This window comes from Oreochromis niloticus, linkage group LG23 (assembly GCF_001858045.2).
Source record: "Oreochromis niloticus isolate F11D_XX linkage group LG23, O_niloticus_UMD_NMBU, whole genome shotgun sequence".
In the NCBI taxonomy this organism is placed as follows: Eukaryota; Metazoa; Chordata; class Actinopteri; order Cichliformes; family Cichlidae; genus Oreochromis; species Oreochromis niloticus.
In genome coordinates this window covers 13734023-13744771 of record NC_031986.2, presented here as the reverse complement: position 1 = coordinate 13744771, position 10749 = coordinate 13734023, and the positions used below count along the sequence as shown (strand labels likewise).

Sequence of the window (10749 nt, the reverse complement as noted above, 5' to 3'; positions counted from 1 at the left end):
CATTGGGTTGAACCAGTGACCCACATGCTCAGAGACAGGCAGTTACCTGGGTTTGACTGTGCCCCGGGCAATTTCCTGTGTGCCATTTCCCCTCTCTCTCTCTCTTGACTTTCTTGTCTGCTCTTTGCAGCTCTATCAAGTAAATGCTACACAATGCTCAGAAAAAAAGCCCTGTGTGCGTTCTGTAAGTGCTTCAGCCAGGAAGACCAGAAAAACACCATGATATGCAAAAAGGCAAGGCAGCACGAAAACCAGTCAAAAATGCCAACTGTATAAGGTAACATTAAGTAAGTATGTACGCTCTGTCAATAAGACACAGGAGCATCTGATAGATTACAATTACAATTAAATAGATATTTAGATGTGATATATCTGCTTTAGTTTTTTTTTGTTTTTTTTTTCCAACTGCAGCCCTGGTGGCATTCAACAGGCTTAAAAGATAAATATAAAATGTTTTTATGTAGGCTTAGTCTATGTGCAACTTTGGTCACCATGTGCAAATCTGAGAAACAAAATGCTTTGGCAAAAGAAAAAAGGAATAACGTTGGGTCTAACATGAGTTTTTTTATTTGGGGTTTTTTCGGCTGAATTTTTTTTAAATTACAGGCCAAAAAAAAAATTGTTATATACAAATAAGTGCACAATTCATGAAACAATAAAGGTCTTTTCTTTCAGCCACAATATTTTCTTGACCCCTGTTGACCCCTGTTTTTCAGTAGTTTCACGTATATTAAATTCCAGGAAGAGAGTCTGGAAAATGCACTTGTGTGCAGAGGTTTGGTGGTTGTTGCTGGAGAGTCCCTGTTTAAAGCCAACTGCGTGGGGAACATTGGTAAAGTGCAAAACAGCAAAATCTGTCTGTGAGAAGAGGAAGTTGATACAGGAAGCACAAAGATGGTGTGAGGTCAGGGTTACAGCTCATTAACTGAAAAAGCCCTGAAACACTCAACAACCCATACTTACATAACGATAAGCGGAAATGCTAATTATTGATTCACGTAGTGGTTTAAAGTGGGTTACAAATCTCAGTGTAGTGAACTTGCACCATGCCTCAAAAAAGATTTTTGCATGACGCTGTTTGACATAAAAACTTGGGTTTGGATTATCATCATTATTATTATTATTAACCAATATATCAGCTGGGCTAATCTATCAGTCAATACCATCAATTTGCCTTTATATCGTATTTATATTAATTAATAAATAAAAAAAAATTAAAAGTTGAGACGGAAGAAACACCATTCAACCATGATTATTACATAGTTCGTCCATAAGAGGGCACTCTGCAGATGTGTTTGAAACGCCAAACACCAGAACCAACAGGTCCGAGCAAAGTCGGGCAGAGAACAAATGAGTAATCCCTGACTTTTGAAAATAAAACAGGATTTTGTTTTAAACTGCATTATGATATTATCTTAGTAAGGACTCACGTATAGCTAAACCTAACAAATGTTTGGGAAGTTTGTTTATCTTTGTGTGTCTGAAAGACAACAACATCAGAATCGGTATATGTGAATATACATCTGAGTTTGAAATGACTAAATATTGGTATCAGTACTAGTCTTAAACATCCAACATCAGTCAAGATCTAAATATTGCTATAAAGCTATTACAGCTCTGAAATCAACAAACTGAAAATGTGCTATAAAAGTCTATTTTGTCACTCAAGACAGTACACTTTCTTCTTTTTTAAACACTGAAACTTTGATATTTCAGTTTCAGATATTAAATGTTACTCTTAAAAGATTAAAATAAACTGTACTTCAGCTACAGATGACTCGACTACAGATGAGTGAAACTATTAGTAAAGCATCATTGCTTTGGAGATGGCAAGTCCAGCTTCACTGTTTACTGTTTGTTTCACTAGGAAATAGATGCTTATTTTAAAAGTGCTGCAAATTCATACCTCGATACATAAAATGTATTTCAAGTAATATGATTTGTGTTTATTTTAGAAGTTAAATAAAGCCCGTTTTCTTTTTGCATGAAGATACTGTATGGCTCAATTTCTCCCGCTGCCTGCAAAGTAAAACACACTCAGTTAGAAAAAAGTTCTAAGTCAATGAAAAGCAGGTGAAAAATGAAGTAGGTGCAACATTTTACCATGTACGCTTCTGTGTTTCCGAGATCAGTTATTATCTCAGGACTGGTTATTGGCACCTGTCGTATTCTGCTGGGAAAAAAGTATACCAAAAAAAATTATTGATTAATTTTAGATATAAATGTTTCTTTGAAAAGGTCACAAATTCTGTTTTTCTTGGGATAAAAATATTTATTTTTTATATACGTGGATTTTAAATAAAGACCTTGTGCAGGAGAGTTACAAAACTAAAGACACACATCGACCTCTCCTACGAGCAACAGCGTAATATAACCACAATTACGTTAAATCATATGTGACAGAATTTGCATTAGATGCCGTTAATGCTTCAGTAAATAGGATTCTACCTCCTACCTGTATTATAATAATCTCTTACCTGTGCCATTTTCTTACGTATATAAGCCCAAGGATGACTCCAGATATGATTAAGACGATAAGCACTCCAATTAAAACATAGAAAGTGAGAGGCAAATGTGATTCTGTAGGACTGGTGGTGACTTCATCTCTTTTGGTGCCTAAAAAAAAAATTAAAAAAAAAAATAAATTGAAAATTACCACAGACACTCGTTATTATAAAGCAACATCATGATATTAACGTCTGTTGCTATAGTGTCATGTAATATATTCTTTACATTAAGTGATTTTTAGTTTTATTGTTTATACTGCTTAACAGCAGATTTTGTTGGTTTAATTGCTTTTTTCTCTAAATTCATGTATATGGGCAGTTGTGAGGTGTCCACAGCTTCATACAAACCATTGTTGATTGTTATGATACCAGTTATCGATAACCAGAGTAATACAGAGAGGCTTAATTATGAAAGGTATTAAATCCACACTTTACCTTCCATAGTGACATTGAGATGGAGCTTATATGTTCCTCCAGTCTGTACACACTCACAGGTGTAGTTCCCGCTATCCTCTGGTGTTAAATTTGTTAGGTGGAGAAATACAGTCCCGTTTTCTTTCATCAGTGTGAACCTGGAGTCACATTCATGCTCAAAGTTTTGTCCAATTCGATACAGCAGACTGCACCCTGCTCCTCTGCTCACCTGTGTGCTGATCTTACACACTATCAGCATGATAACGTTCAGCGTTTCATTGCTGCATATTGGAGTGACATTGGGTTCTTTGCCAGTGGTTTTCACAAGGTCCTCCCAAGCAGCTGAAATATGTAAAACTGGAAGTCAGTTAAGTTTGAAATACAGATGCTAAGTTACCACTTGCACATTTTTTATTGGTAAATACAGGTAATAAAACCTAACATAAATTAACTGTAAAACAACAACAACAATGCCCTACATAAGCAATCCTTCATACATAAAAGTAACTGTTTTACAAACCTTTGTTGTCCATACAGGAAGTGAGGAGCAGAAGCAGAGCAAACCCGAGTTTCCATTTATCCATACTGGTCAAAACATCTGAATAACAGTGTAACTGCTGCTGACAGTTTACACTGTAGATTACTGTAGGGCGAAGGGTATATACACCCGAGCCTCGGATTCTCAGCCTTCACTGAGGTCTGTGTTGGTGTGGAGGAAGGAAGTGCTGACGACGCTTCTGCTTTCATGTCAGCGCTGGAAGAGAGAGCCAATGCACAAACACAGAAAATATATTCTGGCTGAGGAAAACAAATAGCAACACTGGTATACATGTTAATTTAAATGACTTTATGATGACCCTTAGAGTGATGTCTGATGAAAATTAAGGAAAAACGTTTTGAGGTTTTGCATCTGTGAGCATGTGCCTTCACCTTTGTCAAACATTTCGAAGTCATACTGCGTTAGTAATCTAATTCCAGCTGCATGAAAGACATATTAAAGGACCTCATGTTCACACAAATAGACATGACTGTCCCATTACCTGGACTGACTGTTTTGATGTGTGATTTACTAGCTGGAGTTTCAGTATCCAGAAGGTTGTAGTGTTGCGCAATTCCAAAAACTACCAAATAAGATAGAAAGACGTTTTATTTATCCTGAACACAAATTTTCTTTATTTTTTTCAAACATGAGACAAATGTATTTGTAGATAGACCTTGCATACTAAGTCAGCAGCCCCCAACCCCCGGGCCACGGACCGGTACCGGTCCCTGAGTCATTTGGTACCAGGCCGGGAGAGTTTAGGCTCAGGTGTGAAACTGATGGTTCTCAGGGTTTTTTAAAATCAGTTTTTAATGTTATTTTTTATTGTTTTTATCATTAGCTCGGTTTCCCTGGGTCTTTTCCCGTGTGTTATGAATAAATCTTCTTTTTTTTGGTACCAGTACTGGTTTTATTTTGTTGCATTTATCCGTGACACCTTAAAGGCCGGTCTGTGAAAATATTGTCGGACATAAACCGGTCCGTGTCGCAAAAAAGATTGGGGACTGCTGTACTGCAAGTGAGCATTGCATTCATTATTATGTAAATTAACATCCTTATATGAAACATGGATTGTTGTAAGGCTACCTCAAATTTACATATAAGAACTTTGAAATAAGTTGAAAACCAGTATAAATTCTAGAAATTCAAATCAACTTTATAAAAATACTCTGAAGACGGACCCCGTTAGTTGATGAAGGATTGTTTATGTGTCGTCTTGATCGACTTTATCCTATTAAAAATTAAAAATACATGTTAAAACAATGCAACCCTTTATCATTTGTACATCTCACGGTCTCCATGCCGGGGGTCCCAATGCCAGAGCAGTCCCTGACCTCAACAGGCTCCATGCCACTTGTGGTTTCCAATGGAGCCTGAGGGTCCAGAGCAAGGAAAGGCCCAGATAATCGACAAGGATACAAAGCTCCACTCAAACAAGGAGTCTGAATGTAAACACAGGAGCAAATTTAAATATCATTATGCTAAGTTTGCGAAAGTTCAACAGCAGTTTTCAGACTGAGACACCAAACCGATGTTATGTCAGGTGTCCATATCATGCTTTGATTCTTCAAAACATGAAATGGGCATGCATGCAGAAATTGCATGACCAGCAGAGGGAGATATTCAACGCCAAAAGGTCGGTAGTGAGCAAGGTAGGTATGATTATGCAGAAGAGAAAAGATTAGGCTATGCAGCTATTAAGTATTTACATGTAAATGTGTTAATAACGTCTTAAACACCTTCCTGTGATTTTTTTTTTCATGTTGGCCTGAAATAAAATATCTCCCTCTGCTGGTACTGCAGCTTACTGCCTCTCCAAAGTGTGAAATGTACACAGTGGACTGGCATGTCTGTTTTACTTTTTATCGTGATAGTGGGCTGAGGACACACTGCGTGAAGTTGGCTAATGGTACAAAATGCAGTTTAGTCTGAGAATGCAGAAGAGATGCAGAGATCTGCTTGATTGACAGTTGAGGCCTAAAACAACTCTGAACAGGCACTGTACATCTCCTTATAGTTACAAGCCATCTTTGCTGTGATAGCAGGTGCTTCCCAGTGGGGTGACCCTGACTTTCACCATGCAGCACGGAGACAGTACAAAGTTCCACGTCTATGAATATAACAGACAGCACTACCCGCATACAGCAAGCAATGAAGGTGATGACCAATGTAAGGGTTGATATGTTAAGCAGACACAGTGTGTAATACTAGGGTATTGTAATTATGACGAGCTTCAAAAATAAGAAAGTGTTGTTGATGATATGGCAATCAGAGGTAACAGACAAACCTGCCCTGCACTGTGAGGGGTGCACACAGGGAACATTTATTCAGACTAGAAACAGGCATCCAGCAGTAAATCAGAACTGTTGCTGCTGCACACAGAGCTAGCAGGACCAGTAGACCTAGAAATGGGTACAGGTTTGGATTATCATTTACTGATGATTATTCTACTGCTGTTTTTGTGTATTTTCTGAAAAATAAGAATGACACAGTGCGAGCTACAGAGAAGTACCTGGCTGATACCCCCATGTGGGCAGATTAACTGTATTTGAGTTTATGGTAAAGGATTACAAATCAGGCATGAGACTTCAGCAACACACTCACCACATCAAAATGGTACTGCTGACCAAAATAGCTAAACCCTGTTTGACATGGTCAGGTGCATCCTAACAGAGAGTGAGTTACCTAAGAAGGTGTGAGGAACATTTATTTGAACAAATCACAAAATACAGACCATATTTAATGCGAACAGGATGAAGGCAAAATCTTTGCAGAATGCAAATGTTTACTCCTGCCTATGCCTATGGACCGGACAAGATTAAAATGGACTTGTGATGTGAGAAGAGAGCTTTTGTTGGGTATGACAAGAACAGTCTAGCCTACATCACCTTCCAAAAGTGGGAAAGTTAAGACTGGTGACACTTCTGACCAAAACAGGTGTAGAGAGGCAGTACATAATGGATTTAAAATCAGGAAATGCCATGTAGAACAGGGCTAGCAGGACTGAACAGAATACTGATGTGAATACTGGACATACTAAGGCCAGATTGCAGGAACCATGACTGTGAGGAACAGCAAGTCACTGAAGAGTGAAGCCAGTCATGAAACTACACGATACCCTTCCAGAGTGAGCAATAAGCCTGCATATTTAAATGAATATGTAACTAGTAAGAACAGCGTAACAGGTAATGACTCACATGGGTTACTGTTACAAAGTAATCCTTAACGTACCCCTAATGTTCAGGGAAGCAATAACATATTTAACTTGAAGAAATGGGTCAGTGCAATTAATGTAAAAATGCAATCACTGAGAGACACGTTTACTGTAATCAACACGTCTGAAGGTAAGAAAATAGTGGAGGGTAGATAGGTATATGTAATCAGAAACAGTAAAAATATATATATGTATATGCCGAATGATAGGTAGGCAAAGGATGTAGTTAGAAGATGGTTGTAGACTCTAAAGAAACATTTTCTCATACCGCTAATCTGACCAGTATCAGACCAGAGTGTTGATGCAAAAAACAGAAGAAAACCTCATTCACACCAGATGGATGTTATAACTGCATACCTACATGCACCATTACACTATGAGATAGGCATGGATCGAGTAGAGGGTTATGATACAAACGGAAAGTTTGTTTATTAGCTAACAAAAAGTCACTAAATGAGTAAAAAGAATCAAACAGCAGTTGTAATAAGATATTTTGTGACCGACTGATGGCACTGAGATTAAAAAAATATATTTTCTTAATATGTAAATATGACAAATATACATGGATTTCATATAATAAACTGCTTGTGTAGAATAAATACACAACTAAAGAAAGACACACATCAATCTATGAGCTAAGAGCTCAGTGTAAGATAAACAGATTACATTAAATATTATATGGCAGAATAATTGCATTACATGCTATTTATAAAGCTGTTAATGCTTCAATAAATATGAATCTAAGACTACTATAAAATGTCTATGAAGATATCAAGTGAAGTGATTCTTTACAGATACAAATGACCTGTATTTTGGGGGGAAGCTTTTTGATTTGTTGAGTCGCATTGTTTATGCACATGACTGACTGATGGCACCAAGCGAGTCTGATGGGCTTCAGGGAAATGTGACAGAACTCACACTTCCCAGTGCAATAATACCTGGCATTGGGACTCAGATTTTATTCTCAGCTGCATGAAAAGTTTGCAAAACAAAAAATGTTTGTGAATGTTTGACTTCACAAAAGCACTTTCCTGAGTGCTTTTACAAGCCCCTCTGAAAAGATGAACCTTGATTTTGTTTAATGAAGTCATTAAGAGGAGGTGGGGCCATGAAGAATTGTATACACAAGAACAGTATCTGCAAATTTGATCATGTTTTCCCAATTTAAGAAACTGTACTTTATTAAAATTTAACAATGATGAGATGAATCTGGCTTTTTATCTAAGGCCCGATAATGAAGTCTTTCTATCGGTTGTGATGTGGTCCAATTTGTCTGCATCCAACTAGTAAGACAGCACTCACATGGGAGAGAATTATAGCACTGATGTAGATTTTTGAGGCCTCAGACATTAAACTGTTCCTAATATACCCAAAAATTGCCTCACCAAATTTGACTCTATTCATTTTTTCCCATTTCTGTGGCCCAGATAACAAACTGATAGCTGCTTGATTGAATCCATGTTTTGAGTGAATTCTCATTTAACTCAGTATCCTGTGTTTTTACAATTAATGGTGATCTTAACCACATCTCACTGAAGAGATGCAAACTTTTTGCACAAAGTGTATCAGTAAATACTACTACATACAGTCCCACCCCCCTCTTCTTGGTAGGTACAACCATAATAACCATAACCATAATCTAGTCTAATGTAAGTTCCTCCTTTCAAACAGCAGCTCTTCAGACAACTTGTATCATATCCACCAGGGTTTATAGGTGGTGGACAGAAGAGGAACTGGAGGCACTGCAGGGCTGCTTTGAGTCACAGACTAATTTGGCAGAATTTGATTCAGATTTTTGGTCTTGAAAATCATTTCAAAACATCACGAGTACACATTTTTTATCAAAAAAAAAAGATCTAATTTGCAGACTATGATTCTATAGTCTGTATTACACTGCTGAGGGCATTAGTGAAGAATGAATGAGTGAATTCTTGATAGAGACCTATACACTATGTTTAGGATTAGTCTCAAGACTTTCCTTTTTCATGAAGCTTATACTTAGGCGTGGGCGATGTGATCTTAGTAATGCTGCTATAGGCTCAGACTGCTGAAGAAATTCATGCAATGTAGGTACTTTTCCACTCACCTGTGCAGCATGCCATATATTTTTTGTCTTTCTGTGGTCTAGTTTTCTTTCCTTTCTCTTCACTCCCCAACCAGCCACAGCAAACAGCTTTCTGCCCTAAACTCTGGGAATATTTTGGTTAGTACTATAAAGCCCGTACAGCTTGTAGATTGTAGTTTATAGATAAAGCAAACTCACAAACTCACTGTGTGATATTAAAAAGATCATTTTATTTTGTTATAGAGGACAGTACACTTTCTTTGTAAAACCATTAACCTTTATTTTTCCGGTTTTAATCAAGTGTGAAATTTATGGTTTTCAGGGTTTTTATCGTTTTTTTAGCATTATTTTTTTTATTGTTTTTATCATTAACTCAGTTTTCTTGGGTCTTTTCTGGTGTATTATGAATAAATCTTTTTTTTTTTTTTGGTACCAGTACTGGTTTTATTTTCTTGTATTTATCCACAACACCTTAATGAGCCGTCCCTGAAAATATTGACATATTGACATAAACCGGTCCATGGCGTAAAAAAGTTTGGTGACCGCTGCTTTAAGGTACTGCTCCAGCACAAGAGTTTCCATAATTTCCTCTTTTGTAAATGTGCTGTAACCAACACATTTGCAGAACAAATCCTTCAGATGGGAGTATATCTTTGGGGAGATTCTTCCACTGGGGTGTCAAGGGACCTGAATCACCATTATCAGTAAATATCTCTGTTAAGTTCATATTTATTCAGCACTGCATCTTTCATGTTTTGTAGAATGAGCTGGATCCATGGCCACAAAGACACTCCTAGCTTTGTCCGTTAACAATGGAATGAGGCAAATTGCACACTCATGCTTTGGCCTTTTATAATCAGTTGCCAGCCTTTCAAAAGTTGTCAATAATTGTTCAACATCATCATCTTCTTCCAATCTCCTCAGGTAGCAATCTCTTGGTTCGTGCTGTGGACCAGCCTACCAAATCCAACTGGAGCTGAATAACCTGGTGACTGAGGACACTGAGCTTCTGTTCTTGTTTTTCTGCTTCTTTCACTTTTATCCCTCTCAATCGGAAACGGGATAAAGGTCTCAAATATCTGAGCCAAAATGTAGAGACTTCCTTCTGATGAGGCATTTTTTTACTTTACTTTTTACTTTAAGGTTTCTTTACTTCTGACACCACATGTGAAGGTTGACTGATGGAGGCAGAAATAAATTGTTCAGAAGGCTGACAGTCCACTCTTTTTATTCTTTCCTTCACAACTATGATTTAGTGTGTTGTATATACATGGCAGCCAACTAAAGAAAAACCAAACTGGATCTCTAAGTCCAACAATGATCCTTTTAAAGTGAATGAAATTAAACAGAAACAGCACTGCACTGGGCTAAAACCCCTTTAACGAAGGCCCCAGACAATAAGCCACTATGGTCTATTCATCATCATGACCTGGCACACATTCATTCTCAAGAGGAGCTGCAGTCCCTGACCAAATAGCCAATGGCTCCTTGAAATAACAATTAAATATCAATTAAGGATTAAATAAGTTAATAGCAAAGTTTAAGCTGTTCATTTAAACATAATAATAATAATAAATGAACAGTGGGAACATTAACAGCAATATATTTAGAAAGTGCCCTAGTTCTGTAAATGTTTAAAATTAACAGATCCCCACCCCCTTACTACACTCGGCACGTATCATAAACTTTACCATAGAAGGAGACCAAAAAGATCCAAACTGGTTGGCAGTTACTGGGTTTTTGCCAGATTAAGGAGAGAAACTGCACTGCAGTATGTTTAGAGAGCACAGGCCTCCCTGTGACATTGTTTACCATGTGAACCTCCCACTTTCACTACAAATCTAGGTCATAAGACTCAGTAGTTGTTGATTGATTTCAGAAGGAAGTTGCAGTGGTCAAGGGCAGGGCTCCTAGTCGATTGATTATCTACAATGGAAACTAACCTTTGGGAGATGGAAAGTTACCTCTCTGGTGGTGAAGGGGCCTGACTAAGGATGCACAAGGTTGA

The 10749-nt window shown here is 37.5% G+C and overlaps 1 protein-coding gene across 2 annotated transcripts; it reads right to left on the bottom strand.

The window, feature by feature from the left end:
* Nucleotides 1-549: 549 nt before the first annotated feature.
* Nucleotides 550-3715, bottom strand: LOC112843943 (uncharacterized). 2 transcript variants are annotated; one of them, XM_025903373.1, is made up of 5 exons: nt 3442-3715; nt 2943-3263; nt 2478-2616; nt 2104-2173; nt 550-2019 (listed from the first exon to the last, which is right to left on the bottom strand). In XM_025903373.1, the coding sequence occupies exons 1-5, from the start codon at nt 3503-3505 to the stop codon at nt 1927-1929; spliced, it is 687 nt and encodes a 228-aa protein (XP_025759158.1). In that variant the 5' UTR covers nt 3506-3715; the 3' UTR covers nt 550-1926. The 2 variants fall into 2 exon arrangements, with proteins under 2 accessions (XP_025759158.1, XP_025759159.1); XM_025903374.1 differs by having other exon boundaries at nt 2104-2170; nt 3442-3713.
* Nucleotides 3716-10749: the final 7034 nt, after the last annotated feature.

Coding starts and splice junctions, on each gene's coding strand:
- LOC112843943 (XM_025903373.1), bottom strand. CDS start 3,505: ATGGATAAATGGAAACTCGGGTTTGCTCTGCTTCTGCTCCTCACTTCC. Junction 3,264..3,441: donor TTCCTGTATGGACAACAAAG/GTTTGTAAAACA, acceptor TACATATTTCAG/CTGCTTGGGAGGACCTTGTG. Junction 2,617..2,942: donor TCTCAATGTCACTATGGAAG/GTAAAGTGTGGA, acceptor TTTTTTTTTTAG/GCACCAAAAGAGATGAAGTC.